The 20,672-nt window shown below is 35.0% G+C and overlaps 1 protein-coding gene across 6 annotated transcripts in view; it reads right to left on the reverse strand.

Annotated features, from left to right (window-relative positions):
• Positions 1 to 20,672, reverse strand: part of ANKIB1 (ankyrin repeat and IBR domain containing 1) — a 49,248-nt gene that overhangs the window by 16,717 nt on the left and 11,859 nt on the right. For all 6 annotated transcript variants that reach the window (XM_032235724.1, XM_032235722.1, XM_032235723.1 and 3 more), the window contains 12 exons: positions 20,180 to 20,480; positions 16,246 to 16,428; positions 14,133 to 14,250; positions 11,883 to 12,091; positions 7,676 to 7,764; positions 6,864 to 7,008; positions 6,040 to 6,206; positions 3,381 to 3,469; positions 2,169 to 2,299; positions 1,695 to 1,829; positions 467 to 553; positions 301 to 367 (listed from right to left, as the gene is read on the reverse strand). In XM_032235724.1, the coding sequence (XP_032091615.1) occupies positions 301 to 367; positions 467 to 553; positions 1,695 to 1,829; positions 2,169 to 2,299; positions 3,381 to 3,469; positions 6,040 to 6,206; positions 6,864 to 7,008; positions 7,676 to 7,764; positions 11,883 to 12,091; positions 14,133 to 14,250; positions 16,246 to 16,428; positions 20,180 to 20,419 (1,660 nt within the window). In that variant the 5' untranslated portion in view covers positions 20,420 to 20,480. The remainder of the gene's footprint in view (positions 1 to 300; positions 368 to 466; positions 554 to 1,694; positions 1,830 to 2,168; positions 2,300 to 3,380; positions 3,470 to 6,039; positions 6,207 to 6,863; positions 7,009 to 7,675; positions 7,765 to 11,882; positions 12,092 to 14,132; positions 14,251 to 16,245; positions 16,429 to 20,179; positions 20,481 to 20,672) is intronic.

Consider the following 20,672-nt stretch of genomic DNA (forward strand, 5'->3'; position numbering starts at 1 on the left):
AAGGGAGTATTTAGCTGGGCAAAAATACTTTGGGTTCTGTTCAGACTGAAGCATCAATTCAAGGAAAAATGCAGGAAATGCATCCGTTTGACGCTAGTATATTGTATATCAAAGAGAGATTTAAAATGAGATTTAGCTGTTATAATTTTGTTCATAGAATATGGCATGTTTTTAAACACACCTAAAATGCTCTGCTATATTTAATATAATGTATTAGATCATAAATCAAACATAGTTGGTAAATACAGGAATATTATTCTGAGTCCTCGATCATACTGTAGAAAAAACAAAGGCACTTACATCCACCAAGGGCTCTACTCAGCTGCTCCATTTTTTCTTTGGCTGTTTTGAGAAGGCGCTGTTCCAACTAAAAAAAAAAAAAAAAGACAATAATGAAAACTTTGTATTTTGAACAAATTGTTGGAAAACTTGGAAACTGATTTAACACAACTATTCGTAATCATACTTGATAGCTGAGCTCATGGTTCTTAAATCTTGTATAATAGTGCATAAATCTGTCAAGCTCTTGAAATCTTTTGTGTTTCTTTTCAGCCTGAAAAAAAATGTTTAAAAAGGGAAGAAAAAAAGCAGATTTTAAATTTTCCTCATAAGCAGGACCAAATATTCCACAGTTCTTAAATTGTACAACAGAAATATACTCTCACACATTAATGAATATTGAACAAATAAATTAGTCATCTGAATTCAACAGTTAATCAATTTTGAATCAAAGAAACTCATGATATACTGGAAGTGTTATATTAAATTACACTTTGGGTTTTAAAAGTCAAGTGAGGCCAAACATGAGTTGATTCTGTCTGGAAACAATGCTCACTCCATTCTAAGATGACAGGGAACAGCTATTCCATAATGATTTCTTTAATTATAAAAGTGGTTTCTAAAAGTTCAGGTTAGGCTACTTATTAACTAGAGAGCTGGCTGAATAGTTTACAAGAAGCACTTGCTGACTACGAAAATTCAAAGTCTCTTTTTTTCTTTTGTAGTCCAATATAGTGGACAGATATCTTAAAACTGAAGCCTCTTCCAACTTTTTCTATATTGCCACTTTCAATATAATGCGGATGGTAAGACATTTTAACAAACCTAAAATATATATCAACATCGCCATGCTGCAATTAATGAATTGAACAATTGGGGGCAGGGGTTCTAGTCAAAGTAATGCAGCTACTATTATGAATCAGTAAATCAAATTTTGTTGTTGGTAAATGATATTCTGGCTTACATTTGAAACAGATTTCAAAAACAGTTCCTCTCACTCACAAGGAAGGCTTTAATCTTTCACTTTGCATCTGTTTTCTGTACCTTTAATTTTGGATACTGACAGAAAATTTGGCAGGCTTTTAATTACTGCTGAGTTTGAACTTTGCTTAAATTTCTGATATGCACAGAAGACATGGGTAAAGAATGTTTATGAGGCTCATATTACATATATTTTGTAAACAGATGGATGGGTGCTGAATATTTAACTAACAAAAATACTTTTTAAGGTTAGATTTAACATCGTCTTAGTTCAGCTGAACATGGTACTTTTACCTAATGTTAAATGTCTATCTATGAGTTAAACAATCACAGCTTAGCACACTGTATAGAATCAGACATTACATACAAAACAAGAGAATAACATATAATGATGATGATAATGATCTATTCCTGAAAATAAATCATTTTCTTACCTCTGCTGTCATTTCTTTAGATTGTTCTTCTACGTGTTGAATTATTTCATAGCGAGTGCATCTATAATATCCTCCAGTAGAAGAACTATGTTTTTTCCATTCTTCAAGGCATATCCAACAGAAATCATATTTGCACTAGGAAAGGAAAAGATATACATACAGTATTCTAATATACGTTATACTAACTACAAATGTAATTATATCAGTGATGATGTCTTCAGTAACATGTCTTTATCAATTCTTTAGCAAAGTCTAAAACTGATAAAACATTATTAACTAAGAGTCATCTGAAATTATTATCTAGAATGTGATTTAGATAAATGTTGCCTTTTATAACAGCATACTACCCTAAAATATGGCTTGGTCCAACTGTGCCTATCTTTCTGAAAATACTAAATATATCTTCTGGTTCTTTTTATTTTTCTTTAGATAGTGGGTCTAGGAGTGACATAACCCTGGACAATATTTGTTCACCTTTGCACACTGCATGTGGTTGCATCCTTCATTTTTCTGAATGGGAGATTTACAGTTGGCACATGGTTTGGAGTTTGTGAGTAACCATAAGCAGTTAGCAGCATCTTCATAAGCTTCACTAACTCCCACAACTTTGAAGAGGGAAACAAAATATTAGGTGCATATAATGTTCATGTAATATTTTCTTAAAACAAAAGGCTCACTGCACTTCCTATTTTTTTTAAAGTTTGTAACCTAATATTAAAAAAAATCCACTTGTGGGACATCCCTAAATGTTCAAAAAAACTTTGCATTTCAAAGATAAATTTGACATAGAATTTCATTGACCTTGAAAACCATTTGAGACTATGACTTCCTATTCATGTGACACTGACCACAGGGGTTCTGCAACTTTCCCCCTTTTCTCCCAACTGCCTATCTCTCCCATCATTTTAGCTGCCTATTCAGTGCACCAGCGAGCACAAGGCTGCTGTGACACCGGAAGCCCAAGTCTGCTCCCTACCTACCACATTCAAAAGGCCTCTGCAAGTTACAAGGCCCAGCAGTACAAATAAATTGCTCCACATGCCCTTGCATTTATTTGCAGCTACTAGCAGGTGCATCTACCGATGCAAGGCATAACTTTCCTACAGAGGCTGCCTTGTGTCATACTGCAAGTGCATACCATACTCATGATACTTTGGATGATTCCTTTTCCAAGTTCACAGGATTTGGAGAGGAGTGTTCCAAATAATTGTGAGAATGGTGTCAGCTGTTGTGATAACTAGAAAGAGGATCTTTCTGAGCAATCACCGTTGCTAGCTTTCTACACTTTCTAGATTAGAAAGCTAGCAAAGGCAATAGTTCAGAAGGCTCCTTCTCTAAATTTCATGATTGGGAAAAGGAACCTTCCAAACAATTGCACGAATGCTTCTTGTAGAATGATAGAAGGCAGCTTCTGTAACAAGGTCAGGCCTCATGTCAGCTGAGTTTGCTCATGAGCAGCTACAAGAAAAAAACAACACAAAGATAAGTGGAACAATTCATGTACACTGAGGACCTCTGCAACTGGTAGAAGTCTCCCTGGCATGGTGGGATGGGGAGAAGAGGTCCAGGCCCTCTGATCCACAGTAGATTTCCATGCATCAGTGGGTCATATAGCCTACAAGAGTCTTATAACACATTGCATAGTTTCTATAAAATAAACAAAAAAGACACAATGGACATTCTTACGCTCTTCAGGTTTCATTTCTGTTATTTTCTGCAGCCAGTTTTTCCAAGTTTCACAATCACAAGGTTCATGGGCTTCACCTAAACACTCCCTAAAAATGAACCCAGAGTTAGAATAATAAAAAGTAAACTTCACATTAAAACAAATGAAATGCTTACTACAGAATTTTCAAGGATAATTGTAAAATACTAAAATTTTAATCTATTACTTGAGTTCATTAAGTTGGCTAGCTGTGAATTTACATATAAAAGCATCTTCAGAATATCCTGTCTAAAGCATAAGGAGATTTAGGATGGGAATCCTACCAATATATGTTAAGCCATTGCTCCCTTCATTTCTGTCATGTCCTACAATAAGAGGATTGAAAATTGAGGTGCCTAAAATTGAGATTTTCCTAAAGTTGTGATGGTGAATGTATGGCATGAGTACTACAGGTGTATGGTGTGCCATATTTGCTGGCACGCCATACATGGGCTGGCCAGCTGATTTTCAGCCTTCCAGAGGGCCAGGGGAGGCTTTTTCACCCTCCCCAGGCTTTAGGAAAGCCTCTGGAGCCTGGTGCGGGGGTATCGTGCACGCATGCATGGGGGGGGGGTTGCATGCACATGCACAAGTGGGCGAGGAGTATTGAATTGGTCCACACACAATTTTGGCACGCCATAAGAAAAAGGTTTGCCATCACTGTCCTAAAGTGAAGAAATAAGTGAACTGCCTAAACTCTACCCAGTGCTGTAACCAACCCAAAAAATAAGAAATGAAACTACAGTATGGTGTAGGAGTGGACAAAGCACGAATGAAGCCTAGTCAGGAGTTTATTTGCTTACATTTTATAAGACAGAATGACAGAAACAGTGGCCTAAAGCCACTCAGTCAGATGCCATGATTAACTATTGTCTTGAATCTTAATTCCTTGGTTCTAATCTAATATCACTATAACACTCTGGTTGTTAAAGACAAACAAAATATTGAATATCAGCTCTAAATAACAGCCTAGGAACCCTGAACTAGAAGTAGAAATAGGGTTCCCAAAATTATTCAAGGCAGTTATTCTTTCAATTTTATCCACTCATTGGATACAACTTCATATTTTTCTAAAGTACTTGAGTTATATAAATGAGACTTCTGATCCTTTGCAGAAAATTAACCCCTCTCTGCAATCTACATGCAGATTGGCATCACTTCCTATTTCTCAGGAGTAAGAATCTCCACAGGAAAAAAGCAGAGGGATAAATCTAAGGAAGGAATTCTTAAAAACTGGTTAAACAGCAATATTATGACAACATATACATAACAGGAATATTTTCCCCTCTATCCTCATTACTCACACATCAGTTTAGGATTTTTTAAGCATTATAAAAGAATAACAGGTGCCTGATGGACAGAGAAATGTGACCATGACTCAGAATAACAAGTGTTTTATATTTAATAATGTTAAAATCTTAATTTTCAATATCCTAGTTTTCAATATCAATTTACAGTAATATATATTCATTACATCAGAGGTTGGTAATATGTGGACATGTAGGTAATCCTCAGTTAACAATGACAACTTAGGCCAGAATTTTCATTGCCATATGATGTAGTCTTAAAGTGTGACATCATGTGATAGCATTTAATTAGTGACTATATCCCAGCTGCCATTATTAGGTGAGGATCATGGATGATTAAGTGGCTTCCTACAAGTCAAGTCAGTGGGAAAGCCAGGAAATTCCAGGCAGGCTGATGGGCAGGTAATTGGCTACTGGGTGCAGAAAAGTACACAAAGGTCCAATGTCACAGAACACAAACAAGGTGGGGCTTGGGGAGGATGCTGAAGAATATAAGTGCAGACAGGCCCAGCATAGTGAGGCTTGAGGTGGTTGATGCAAAGTGCAAAGGGCTTCAATGAAGCAATGTAAGTGGAGCAGGGGTCACTATGACTGCTACAGAGTGTGGATGTGGAAAGTGTAAGTGTACGTGGAAGGTCAAAATGAGCATAGTGGGCCTTGGGAAGATCCAGTGTGTTATGAATGTGAAGATGTTTTGGATAGCTGCCCCAGAGTGCAGGGTGCACTTGTGTGGTGAAAACATGGTGGGGCTCAAGGTGGCTGGTGCAGGGTGTTGGAGGGTATATGAGAGGATGGTGAGGTGCAGTGGAACTGTGACAGGGCTGGAGCTGATTGCTGGAGGGCGGAGGAGACGTACTTGAGTGACTTGCAACCATCCCTGCCAGCTTCCCCATTGACTTTGCTTGTGGGAAGCCAGCAAGGAAGGCCTTGAATTGCAATTATGTAACTGTGGGATACTGCAACCATCATGACTGCAATCTGATTGCGAAAGTGCCCAGATCGCAATCACATGGCTGCTGGGATGGCCAGAACTTTAACGGCGAGCCATAAATGCCACTCATTTAGCAGTGTTGTAACTTTTATAACTTGTAACTGATTATTAATCAAGAACTATCTGATAAAGACCATTAAAATCTGATAATTCATTTTTTATTCAACTATTGAAAATTCTGAATTAAAAACATTTATTTAAATGAAATCAGAATATTGGAAGTATGCAAAAATATATTTACAAAATATGAATGATATCCACAACTGTTAATCATTTTAATGCTTATACACTAATCCAAAATAACCAGTAAAAGTTCCAGGATCAAAAATAAATAAGCATTACCAGCAGAAAAGATGTCCTTTCCCACAATCCACAGCTGGGGCTCTTAATAATGTGAAACTAAGTGTTTCTGAGCCAGTTATATTAGATCCTTGTCTTGTTAGTCTGACTGCTCTTTCACAGGCTGGAGTAGGGCACCATTTAATAGAAGGATTATTTTCAACAAAGGCCTGAAAACAAGATTTTGAGAAATAAAAATTGGTTTCCATTATGAACTAAATCTTTCTATACAAACCTTATTCAGTTGATGAGTAGCCTGAACAATATGGTTTAAAATAACTGTAAGAATAAAAATATATCAACCTAAACAATTTTACTGATTTGAAACATAACCCAAGAATTATGTGGCATGAAGCTTGATTATTAATAAACAAAATGTTACAATGATAGGAAACTTTGAAATGGTCCACCTGAGTGAGCTACTGAGTGTAGAGTAGGACCTGTTTATTAAGTGAAACTGTAAAATACCAACATATTAAAACTTATTGTTCTCAGTGAATTGTTGATTTAAAAGCAAAGAGTCAGCCAATCAAATAAATAAATGCAATCAGACATATTGTTCTCAAGTAATAACTTTCTAAGTGATTGAATGGTTGGACCAAGGTTTATAGGATGCAAAGTCCAAAGAAAACTTTAAATTATATACACATTCAATTGTCAGAGTATTTTGGATTATGACTAAGGAAACATATACATTATTTTCCAGTGCAGCAATAAATACTCTGGGGAGCAGCAATTACTTGCCCGCCTTTCTGAGATATTTCTTTTCAATTTAGAATAAACTCAACCAGATGGATAAACTACATTCTCATAATCTCACAGTTTACCTTAATATCAAACTGTAGGTAGCGTTTATCCATCTCCTTGGAAACCACACTTTCTATTATCTCCACTGGAACAAGTTGAAAGCAATCATACGCTGGGCAAAAAATATTGTGAGCTTCTCCTTCTTGAATCTTCATATTCAAAAACCTATTGAATATATATTAAGATTGAAAAGCAAATATTAACTCCTTCAAAGATAAGAGCAAAATTAACTTTCAATAATAGTTTATCCATCAGGATAATCCAAAAATCTGTTGTTAAACAAGTAGTTCCAAAGGTTTTTTTTCAACCATATGGGAGGTGGTCAACAAAATGAAGAATATAGTTATGAAAGATCCATATGGGATTGTTTTTATCATAATAAACTTTCAATGTTTAAATAATGAGAAATACTATGGCTTGGTTAAAGGCTTGTCCACAAGCACAAACTTTGATTTGATCTCCCTTTCTTTTGCTGTTGCGCCTGCTATATGATGCATCTAATCTTTTTTATCTTTAGAATAAGCCACCTTCTAGATGGTAATCAGCTAGGCTGGGAAAACAAGCACCATCATTAATGGAGAGGATAATTTCCAGCAAATGAAAGCTACAGATTGCAAAAAGGAAAAAAATAAAATGAAAGAAAGAAAGAAAGAAATGCACTCAGCATACTAAAATCAAATTTTCTATGTTAATGTACCTGAATAAGATTTCTTATTTCTGATGATAACAAGCATATATATATATATAAAAACTCTTTTAAAATATAATTATAAAAATTAGACTGTGGACCATCCAAAATAGTTTTTAATAAAAAAGTTAAATTTGTACTTACGCTTCCCAGCATGCTCTACAAAACTCATGCCCACAAGGCATATCTACTGGATCTTCAAAGATAGAAATATTACACATACAAATTTCACACTGCAGATTTAAAAAAACAGTTAAAAAATTAGTGTGTATTAAAATGGTCTGGTCTGATCCATAGCCTCTTCTAATTTCTTCCATTTTATTTATTTCATTTACATCCAGCCCTGAAATGTGAAATGTTGCTGAAGCGTGAGAGTAACAACACATAGAAGTTGTGGTGGTGAAGAGATGTAGTTGTGGAAGATAAAAGTAACAACTTATACTGATTGGTTCAAACATTTCTAGCATTTCAAAAGAGAAGCAAACAAAAAACATGTTGTAAAATGTTACTCTTTGTTTTTAAGATGAAAAATTAAACTGAATGAGATCATATTCTCCAAGGCTTAGAAACTGCTTTCTAACTCAAGAAAACTATCACATATATTTCTGAATACACTGAAAAAGCCATTTTTACACTGGTTGCAAGAAGGCATTTTATCAGCCCGGCTGATAAATCAGATGTTCTATTCTTCCCTGAAGGAGAGAAATCTAATATAGACAATGCATCCATTGCTAACATTAAATTACCAGATTACTGCCATACTCAGTTTGTGAAGTAGCCCATCAAAGCAATATGCCCCCCCAAGTCCAGTAGCAAGAATTGTGAGTAATGCTTTTATTTAATGCCACCATCTCCCCCACAGCTTCATTAGTTACCCATTATTTTCCAGACTCAATTCCAAGTTGAGTATGTTCTATAAAGCTTTCAATGGTTTGGACCCAATTATTAGAACTATGTACTCTGGTCTATCTGGCACTCTTAAACCCACAGTGAGTCACCTTTTCCAAATCTCTTAATAATAGTAACCAACAATGGCTTTTCTTCAGATAGTTCTTGACGTACGACCACAATTGGGTCTGGAACTTCTGTTGCTAAGTGATGTATGAGTCGTGCCTGATTTTATGACTTTCTTTTTGCTGCGGTCAAGCAGTCATTAATGAATGTGGCTTGCTCCATTGACTTTGCTTCTCGGAAACCCCTGGGGAGATTGCAAATGGCAATCACTGACCTTGGGACTCTGTAATCATTGTAAATAACTGTCGATTGTCAAGTGCCTCAGTTTTGATCATATGACCATGAGCAATGTAATGGTAATAAGTGTGAGGCCTGGGTCGTAAATCACTTTTTTTTTAGCACTATCTAACTTTTAAGAGTTGTTAAATGAACTACTGGAATTGGAGCACTGTGGAACTTTTGAAAACAAGAGCATTGCCTTTTGTTATGATTTAAATGGGGCAAGAGTACATAAGCCTACGTCATTTATACAGAGGCCATTTATACATATTTAAATAGAGTGTTTATGCTTGACTGACAAGACAAATATGAAAAAAGCATGATTCCATAACTCATTTTAAAAAGGAAAGTGTGTGTGGGACATTAAAAATGGACTGTTTTTCAAAAGGATTTTCCAATTATAATGAAAAACCTTTGACATATTAAAGTATGATGTTCTCACTGATATATGTAAGGCCAGATAGTAATAGTCTTTCTCGTCTACAGTACCACAATATCAGCAGGCTGACTTTTAAAATTAGATAAAGTGATTGCTGTAAGGTAAGAGGGAGACGAAACAGAAAAGGAATAAGAAAAATTTAAGTACAATTACTATACAATAGAATTATAGGGATTACATACAATAGAAACTAAAATTCAAATTTTCAATGGAACTGCAAGGACATCTTACACAATAATAGCCATAGAACTGATCAAATTCAGCAAAATACATTTTTATGTAAATTGTCAAATATCAGACCTCTTACTGCAAAATTACTAGAATAAAATATAGTTCTTTGCTCTTCACAGAATGGTAGTCAAAAAAGATCATGAAATTAATATTAAAGGGATTTCCATTGTTATTGTTTTCATCTTTCCTTCCTTAAAAGCACAGGAAGCCCTTGATTTACAACCACAATTGGGATTGGAATTTCTATTGTAATTAAGGGCAGTCATAAAATGAGTTATCTCATGATGGGGATATAATTTTACAACTATTTTTACTTTTTTTAATTGTTAAGCAAATTGCATGGTTACTAAATGAATCACACAACTGTTAAACAAATCTGGCTTCCCCATTGCTTTCCTTGTCTTAAACTGATTGGAAGGGAAGGCAAAGGGAAGATTTTTAGGAATATTTTAACCTCTCATGATTGCAGTAGATTTTATTCCAATAGCCCAGTTTTACTGAGGGCAACAATGCTTACTGCTTAATCAGAATTTGAATAATCTGTCATATGCATCTGTAACATTTAGAGAGAAGGAGAAAAATGAGGTTTTATGTGAAAGCGTTTAATTGTTTACTTCCTTTATTTGGGTTGCATTTATACATACCGGCTATTTAAAAACCAGTTACTATTTGCCCTATTACAGATAACCCTCCACTTGTGAGTCATAATCTTGATCATTGAACAAAATGGTCATTACGTCAATCACTATATGACCACTTTGCTCAATAACAACAAACCTGGCTCTCTCAGTGGTGGTCATTAAATGACCGTGCTGATCCGTGCAGAACCCTTCAATATGCTTTCAGATTGCTATCATTCTCTGGCATTACCCCTCCATTCCAAAAAACTCAGAAGGGCTCTGGAAGGGAGTGAAATTGCTAGCAAATGCCAGCATTCTAAAAATCCCAGAATGCTGGCTTTCACTAGCATTTTTGCCAGATTTTAAGTTCTTTCCCCCTTATGGGGTAAGGAGGGGAAATGAACTCTCTTAGCATGCAGAGGGTTTGATTCTAAAACCCAAATGTACCCTCTGCTTGCAACCTTCCCTACCAGCTTCTTCACTGACTTTTTGGGGAAACTAGGCAAAGATTGGAAATTGAGATCACATGATCATAGGGCACTTAGCAACTGGACATAAATGTGAACAGGTTGCCAAGCACCTAAAATACAGATATGTGACTGGAGGCATTCAGCAAGTTGTTTTACTGTATTCACTATTTGGTATAAATAAAAAGTTGATATAACTCTATCATGGGTCTTACTGCATTGTAAGAAATTGGAAGTACTGCTTTTTGTTTTTCTTTTCTTTCCCTTACTTTATCTCCTCTACACCACCTCCTTTTTCTGTTGTTAATGGGAGTGCGATGCCTCAGCAGTTAAAGACACTGAACTTGTCATCTGAAAAGCTGACAGCCCAAGTTTGAGACATGAGTGACATGAGACAGGTTGAGCTACTGTTACTTGTCCATCTCCTGCTCACCTAGCAGTTCAAAAGCATGTACATGGAAGTAGATAAATAGATATTACTTTTGTGGGAAGATAACAGCATTCCATACAACTTTGGTGTATAGTCATGCCGGCCACATGATCACAGAAATGTCTCCTGGCAATGCTGGTTCCCTTGGCTATGAAACAGAGATGAGAAATGCCCCTAGGGATTGGAAACTTTTACCCGAATCTTTTTTCCATTGTTTTTATTTCTATTTGTAAGTTATATAAAGATTTTTTTTTTAAAATGAAAACATATACGTTGACAAGCATCCGTAATATAGTCATGTGACCTGGGGGGGGGGAATGCAGCATGTTGTTTTACGATGGTCAGAATTGCTTTCTGGCCTATAAATCATCAATTCAATGCCCATTGTGACTGCAATGCGAAGGCTGACCTGAAACTCTGATGATGCCTGCATCTCAATGTACAATTAGAGAGCATTTGCTCACTACAGCTCATGTGCTTGGTTCTGCATATAAGGGTATTGCCTAAGAAAGACTGATAAAGTTGCAGTTTAATAGTAAAAAAATTTCTGATCAAAAGTGAGATTTCATTCTACTACATAATATAGAAACAAAATGTTGCAACTACTTAAAATATTAGTGAGATATTTAACAACTTGAAAATGTGGCATAATCATGTAATATTACTTGTGCAAGTAATATATTATTGTACGTTGAGAGCTAGTGTGGTATACTATTTGAAATGGTGGATGAGAAGCAGAGAGTCTGCGTTTCTTATTCCCTGAATCAGTTATGTTCTTCCAGCCTTAGGTAGCTCTCAAGGTTTTCATTGTGGGGAGAAAAATAGGAGAACTTTGACCACTGTCCTGAGCACACCTACAGAATGAAGGATATAAATCTAATAAATAAAATATTGTGTCATTCTAGAAATCTATCTTAAGAACAAAACATACCATAGTTGTCTCAATGTCCCCTGGTGAGAGGCTAATTTCATCTGGAGAAGTGATAGAAGAACGAGTAGTCCGAGGAGTTCTTGGTGAAGGAAGTGTATCCCAGGCATTATATCCACTTGGAGGTGGTGTTGGCATTTGAATACCTGAACGCTGGCAGCAGTTCTCTGGATTAGTCATCCAAGCTTCAAGTAATTTTTCTCTGTCCCAATCTTAAATAAAAAGTGTCAAGAAAATAGGATAGCAACAACCTTTCAACAAAATGTCATAGAATTTTAAAGTATAGATGTTATAATCTTTAAAAAATTCTTATACATAAACATGGGCATATGTAATTCTGAAGAAAAATCTTCAGAATTAAAAAATTAAGATAAGATTAGGACTAATCACAATACATTCAGAACAGGTTCCCAGTTCTCAAGACTGTGTAGTAGAGATGTAAAGTGCAATTCTGTCTGATAAAATACTAAATGATCTATCGAAAGAAGGTTTTTAAAAGAAAAATGGGGTTTGACTTTAAAAATTGTTTTTATTTTAAAGAAAAAGTAGATTCATCTTGACATTAAAATTACTTGGTTGATGTTAAAAACATAAGCAGGCTAGGATAACAGACTATTCAAAGAAATTGGGGAAAAAGGTTTCTGAAATAAGACAATGATAAACTGCTTTTATTTTGTTGTCAAGGAAACACATGGTTGTGTCCAAGAAATCATTGGAAATTAAATTTAATTTAAAGGTGACTTTTCTATTATATACGTTGTGCTGGGTGGACCAAACCAAACTTTATTTTTATGTTAGCTAAAAGACAAACTTGTTCCCAAATTGGGGATATAAAGAGTGATACACTTCCTATAGCTATTTAGGCTTTGAAGAAAAAATACATTAGTTTTAGAAAATACAGATTGGATTTGTGCTACATGTTATGCTGTATTATGGTTAGATTTAGTGCTGTCAGAAGTAGAAATGATTTTCTCTTGTGGTCTAATTTTTTTGAGCTTATAATAAATTATTTCAGTTCAGTTTTTATTTGGACCACTTGACTACACTCTGACATTTTGCAACCGTGATGAGAAAGCCAATTTTATTAGGTGCTGTTCAACAATTTATTAATTGATTTGTGAGATTTTATTGTTTTATATATAGATACAAAAAAAGGATAAAACTGTGTTTTTATTCCTATCTTCAGTTCTGATCAGCTTTCTCTTTGTTCATGTCTCATTCACTGATTTATAACCGTTGTATATAAAAAATTAAGAATCAAATCTCAGGTATATCCTGCTACATGGTTCCAAAATTATCTTCATAAAGGATTTAGACTATAGAATTTTGGTTCTGCTTAGCTAAATAGTTGTCCTGCTTAATCCTAAATAAATATAGAGAAGTCCTATTTTTTTAACATACAAGCTATTCATATTTCATGTGACCAAATGAATGAAGTTACAATTAATATATTATTAAGAAACAGTCCTCTATACTCTCAATTTGAGAATGAACTGCTCTACGTTTGAATTTGAGATCTTATAGAGTTTGATTTACAGTTATTCATGATTATAGTCACCCTGTTTTATTTGTTACAAGCCCTGATCATTTTTAAAATATTGTTACCTTGCACATAAATGAGATAAATCATCTGAACTTCCTTAAGTAAGTTAGGCTAAAACTACAAAATTTGAGTTAATTCCTTAAAGAAAGTGACTAAACCAAATCATGATCCAAATCTCACCTTACCCTGGATTATTAATTAGATTGTAATAATAGGCAAGAATTTGACATAAATTGTCATTCTTGCTATAATCTTTTTAGGAACTTTTAGCATTACGTTGATTATTCTGATCTAATATACTTTATTCTTCAAGGCAGGAATAAACAATTCAAGCTACTTCGTTCTCTTGCATCTAAGAATTCTATGAGAGGTACATCTGCAATTCACATACCTGTTAGATTATATTTCATAACGAGAGGACCTATCCAGCTTCAGAGGAAAACGATTACCAACATTTAGTGCTCAGGTTCCAATAAAATTACTATTCTTTCATGATGATCATTAAAATACTAAATATAATCTTACCACTATCAACGTTAAAATGATTTTATACTTTGCAACATAAGGAATGGGTTAAATTACTAGAAATGCAAAATGGAATAAAGTATTTAAGCAATTTGTGTTTATAACACTGTCATTTTTATTAGAAAAACAGAGGAAAAATATATTTTGTTATTAAGGTTTTGCTGAATAATATAGTTTCTGATTACCATGAGCTCGGAGCAAAGCTTCGGCAGTAAACAACGGTGCTTGCAGCATATCAGCAGATTCTACAATCAGCATATCTTTGAGCTTTCGAAGATCCTGAGGTCGTAGTCCTTCATATGGCTGTGAGATGGAATGAAATAATGTAATAAAAATATTTTATTTATAAGTAGGTTTCAAAATGAACTAGATAAAAACTCTTAAAATGAATTTTATGGCAACTGTTCAAGGCAACCTAACCTTCACATTTTTCTACCCAATAATCCCCCACAATACCAGGAACCCCAAAATGATTTTTGAAGCCCTCAGAGCCATTAAAGCCTGTCAATTTCAGTCAACAGTAGAATAAAAAGCTTTTTAAATATTAACATGAGTTTTACTTTTGAATATTTTTTTCATACAAATGTGGAGAGAGAGAGAGAGAGAGAGAGAGAAGTTTGGTCGTGATTATACAAATATAGCTTTGCTGAGTATGCACTATCATCCTGGCCAATGCAGATTTCAGGCCCAAAACAGAACCCAAACAATCCCCTATAAAATCCGTACTTGTCTTGTAACCAAAATCTTGTAACAAAATTTTAATGCAAATTGGTGCGTTGGTGGTGGTGAGGGCACATTTAGAAGAACATTGCTAAAATTGAAAGTTGCATGCAGTCAGTATAAGAGTTTGAGGTTATGACTTTCATTTTTTAACCAATTTACTAATAAAAGGTTCAAAACCACTAGAATAGACATGCATTGTGCTCAAACATGTGTTTCAGCATAAATAGAGCAACAATTATTTTTCAGATTTTTTTAAAAAGAAAAAAATGGTTCCTAGAATGTAAAGCTTGTTCAACTTGTCATCAATATCTTTTATTCTCCTATTGAGTCTTTCAGAAAGCATTAATTTATACAATAAACTATTATGTTATATATAACTAGGGCATAACACTAACTCTTCCCCTCATTTTCTATCATTATACATTTTTTTAAATGTAGATCCTCCATTTTCACTCTTTTAAAGAAATTGGAGAGTTAAGACTGTAATGTTGTTATGCACATCAGAACTTTAAAAAAACTACTGCAAAGCAGCCCAAGGCACGAAATAGATATCTTTCTTAAGATTACACAGGTTTGCAAGTATACTACGCTGCTTTTAGTTTTTACCTGGTTTGGTTTTGTATACAAGCACACAAATTCTTGACCACTAGTCTTCATGTAGTCAAGAAAGTACAGAAAAGACAAATTTCACATTTTGAGATGTGCCAAATGGTTTAGATGGGAAAAAGGGTCCACACACGCTGTACGTCTGACCAATTAGAAGCATGTCAACAGCTGATATTCTTCCAGTGTTGAACTGCAACACTCTATACTGCAATATAACCCCTCTTGCTTTATCGTTCTTTTTTGGAAAAAAAGGTTTTTCTATATAAAAACTAAGTCTGCAATAATTTAAAGTTACTAATAATAGTAAAGTAAAAGAGAAAAATCCCTATTTACCATAAAAAACCTCAAACATTTAATGTAGCTAGCATACTAGGTTGAATCAGGGATTCCCTATCCCCTTGTTGTAGACTAATACCAGTTTATGGCCTGCCAGGAATCAATCTGAGCAAAGAGAAGCCTCATTCGGGCACGTGCAGGATTAAGGCAGTGCACGAAACCATGTCCTCTTGATCCACCAAAAAAAAAAAAAAAAAAATGCTCTCCAGTAGACTGGTTCCTGGTAACCAAAAGCTTGGGGACCACTGGGTTAAATAATGTTTCATTTTGTATTTATAAAGTACAGATATTTGGAACATATTTCTTTCTACATATGTAAATATTTACTCAAATGTAAATTTGAGTAAATTCAGCACATGATATAGTCAGTTCAAAGAAGGTACAAGGAGCAAATCACATTAAAGAACCCTTATTTCCAAGAGACTCTGAACAGTTTGTGTTTATTGGAGAATACAATGGTTAGATGCATAAATCTAGTTGCTCTAAAGCAGCTCCTTGTGATTCTAATACACAAGCCCAAGAGCTTACGATAAACATTACACAGTTCTCTAGTGACTCAGGCTTTTTCTAATAAAAGGCACATTAAGAGGATACATATTTGGCTGATATAAATCATTTTTCCTTTTTTTTTACCTCCTTTTTATCTAAAGCAGCATATTCGGCTTCAATACTTTCAGCTTCAGGATCTCGTGAAAACACCATCTGAGATTCTAAATTGAGAGCTAACTCTTTATGGTGCTGCTTCTCTGCACAGTCACAGGGAGTATCTTTATTTTCATTTTCAGCAAACAAGTCTCCACCATGTTTTACAAGAAGCTAAAAATTAAATGGAAATATCAGTGATTTTTTTATACTATGGATAATACTATAAAAAGTCAAGAAATTTCAAAACCCATTTTTATATAAACATCTTTAAAAAACTATATTACAAACTTTCAGGCAGTGTAGGGAAATATGAAACAATGACTTTATATGATAGCTTTTTTTTCACTATGGAAGTACAACCAAAGTGTTTAATGGAAGTGTAAATTTAAGGTGTGTTTAAGGGAAGTGTAAATTTAAGGTGGCTGCTAAATGTGTTAATTTAGAAGTTTGATGTGTTGCTGTAAGATTTTAGTAAGTTGGAATATGGTCTGTTTTTCAACTAAGAATGAAAATATTGCTACATGTGAACTGCTGCAGAAAACCTGCAAAGGTCTCTGTTTAGGCACCATGGCTTAAATTACAGCTCTGATCTGTAAATTTTATCTGGGGAACCAGATGGTTGATTAATTCCTGATATTAGAGTTCTGGACAGTTTTAAGTTAGCAATTAACACTTTGACAATCTCTCTCTGTGTCATGAAAGTCTAAGTTTACCAGAGTAGAAACAAGCACGAGCTTTAAGAAAGCAAAAAGGTTTTCATTGGCAGCTACAGGCATAGCTTTGGCTCCATTGGCTAATTATGTTTTTATCTATTAACTTCATCTGGATTATTCAGGGAAGTGGTTTGGGAGAATATTTCTGGAAGCTTAATCTTTTTTTATTGTAGTCTGGAATGTGATCTGGGACAATGTCACTGCTGAACTACTATATATCTGCATTAATGTCCTACGAACTGCTCCTTACAAGAGACTTTAGAAACAGCACTGGCTTTGGACTTTGGGATCTTGGCTTGTTTCCTGAAAGGCTTCAAATTTCAATATTTTTGTCAGGGCTTCCTGTTAATGGTGAGAGCAAGATATGGCACCTAAGCAGCTGATCTAAACCTGAAATCACTGGCTGAGTGTTCCTTTACCAAATTTATCTATTGTGAGAGACAAAAGTATTGGCTAGGAAATGAAGGAGGTCATGGAGGAAAAGGACCTTGATTGCAATGGGCAAAGTAGGTTTGGAGGGTGCTCTTGGGAAAAGCAGTTTCCATATCTTGTATGACTCTCTCCTTCTGGCTCCTAAACTTCACATCAAGAGCCAGAATCAGATATTTGGATTCCAGCGGCTCCTTCTATTAAATGCCCGACCTCCACAATTTCACTATGCATAAAAGAGCAGACCTGGCTAGTATTACCAAAATCTAGAAGTGGGGGGAAAGGGGGAAATTACTGGAAATCTGTCCAAGTACCAAGTCTGGTACTTGATGTAATCTCTGAGCAATCTATAGTCTTTCTGAAGAATATGTTCTCTTCATGAATAAGGTGATGGAATGGAAAGGGGATTTTAGATAACCTTGGATTTACCTTCACTCCCCAACTTTTTCTTTTGTGAAAACACTCATTATTAGATAGGAAACAGGAATACAGAAATTGCAGGCTCTAACTTTAGTTAAACTCCCTTTTTCCTTTCAACCTAGCTCAAAGCCTTCCCCCGTTAAGGAACGCTTTCTTTATCAGCTATCTTCTTATAAGTGCTAACAAGCAATTAACTTCTAGGAAGTACTAGCCATTATGTCATTTATTTTTTCTCTCCCTTATAGCAGAGGATGTGAAAAAAAATATAAATGAACATTTGTACAATTCTTTGTTTCAAAAAATTATAACAATTGGTTAATTCCAAGATTGCCATGCTCATTTTGAAAATCCAAAGTGCCCCATTTTTGCAGAAAATTAATTAGCATTCATACTACATGTGAATGGATCCAGTGTTTAATATTAGATTAAATGGTGCTCTAACTTTTATTCAATATAGCATCAAGTAACTTCATGCACTGCAACTGAGGGTTGGTCTTCTCCTGCAGTTCATCAATATATATGCATAAATCATGCTAGATATATCATTCATGTTGTACTTATGCTCAAACTTAAAAGCCTGTAATTCCTCTAGTAATGGGAGACATGAAAGGACTCTCCACCTGCTGTTAATACATTCAGATGTCCCCTGGGCAACAGTTTATAGCTGGCTAATCCTTTCAATACTTGAAGTACCCAAAGTATAATGAGGTGCTCATTTCTATGCAATTAATTTTGCTAGTTTCGGGGCAAGATCTGTTTAACTAGTACATATTTTAACCTGGTACTTTATATTTTATGCCATATAGTATGCCTTATTTTAATTGTGATGCTTCTGACATGAATAAAGAAACAAACACCTAATAATAGTATGGTTTATCAATCTAAGCTCATGTAATCTGTAGCTACCACCATTCAGTATCCGTTCTACAATTTTAGATAAAGGTTCCCCTCACACATATGTGCTAGATGTTTCGAGGTCTATGGGGCAGTGCTCATCTCCATTTCAAAGCCGAAGAGCCAGCGCTATCCGAAGATGTCTCTGTGGTCATGTGATCAGCAAGACTAAACACCAGAGGCACATGGAAAACACTGTTACCTTCCCACCAAAGGTGGCTCCTATTTTTTCTACTTGCATTTTTACATGCTAGGTTGGCAGAAGCTGGGACAAGTAAGGGGAGTTCACTCCATTATGCAGCGCTAGGGATTCAGACTGCCAAATTGCCGACCTTTCTAATCGACAAGCTCAGCTTCTTAGCCACTGAGCCACCACATCTACAATTTTACTTTTAGTCAAACATTATTTTTAGCACTATCACTTTTTTCCACAAGCCATTGGCAAATAATAGTGCTTGGCATTATCTTTTACATAAACAGGATCTTTTTGCTTTTTTCAAGTGATTCTCACATAAAGAGCATTATAAAAATTTAGCCTTAAAAATCTTGTGATCAGACTGAAATCTTGGCCCTTTCTCAGATCTTTTAGGTCTCCCACCCTGGCTAAATAAACCTAGTCGATAAGGAAATGACATCAGTATAACGTAACAAGAAATTCTAGGCCTGCTGGGAACACTGAAGTATTCCTGGCTTCTCCATGGTAACTATGCAACTTGAAGAATCATTTCAAAATTGATATTTAAGTTTAAATTCAGAGGTTACACTTCTACAACTAAGATAGTAGAACATATGGAATACCATAAGGTATTTTAAGAATAGCTACTGTGCTTGATGAAGCAAATCTGTTGAAGTTAAACAGCGACTGAATGGAGCCCCATTCCAAATTTGAGGAGCGTTACCTGTAATTCTACCACAGAAGAAAAGCATGATATAAATGTATAAAATGTAATACAAAACACAGTTCTTGATGTAGTGTTTCTTTAGTGCTCTCTTTAATACTCTTAAATTATTAACACTGCCTCATAATTTATTACATTGCCTATCTTTTGTGCCAAATATATGTTTTTTATTCACTTCAGCAAGTATTTACAGGTAGTCCTCAACTTAGTGATCATTTGAAATTACAACAGCACTGAAAATATTGACTTATGACCAGTTCTTACACATAGTTGTCACAATATCTCCTGTTGACTCTGACAACTGGAATATATTTGTAACAGTTGCAGAGACCTGGGGTCATTTGTCACCTTCCCAACTGGCTTCCAAAAAGCAAAGTCAATGGGAGAAGCTAATTCATGTAACAACACGTGATTCACTAAAAAAACTACAATGATTTGCTCAACAAGCATAGCAAGAAAGACTGTAAAATCAGGCATCACTCATTTAACAACCACCTTCCTTAGCAAAAGAAACTCTGGTCCCAACGGTGTTCATAAGTCAAGGACTACCTATGTATGCATTTTTACCTCTACACAAGTCTTCATTCCTGAGGCAGCAGCATAGTGCAAAGGTGTATTTTTTTTGTTATCAACAGCATCAATGGCAGCTCTTTCATATTCCCCTTGATCAAGCTTTGCTCCTTTCCATTTTAAAATCATCTGTAGACAATCTGCTCTTCTAAAATCATCTTCAAAAGGTCTTGTCAGGCGAGGTTGAAGAGCTCCATCAGGAATCATAATCTGAGGTCCCATACAAAGCAAGTGCATAGAAGTTTCATTGTGCACATTTCGTTTATTTGGGTTCCCATCTCTCACAAAAAGAAAAGTCCTATATAAAGAAAACAATTATGTAATTTGGAAGATAATTTTACTACTCTGAATTTTAAGCAACTACGAATCATATTTTTCCCATGCTACTGAGCAGAAAATATTTCAGAGAAAACAAAATAATTAGTTCTTGAATTCTGTCTCCTAAGACATGCAATTAAAATAAGTACTGAAGTTTTTATTAATGTGATTG

This window comes from Thamnophis elegans, chromosome Z, assembly GCF_009769535.1.
Source record: "Thamnophis elegans isolate rThaEle1 chromosome Z, rThaEle1.pri, whole genome shotgun sequence".
Classification (NCBI taxonomy): Eukaryota; Metazoa; Chordata; class Lepidosauria; order Squamata; family Colubridae; genus Thamnophis; species Thamnophis elegans.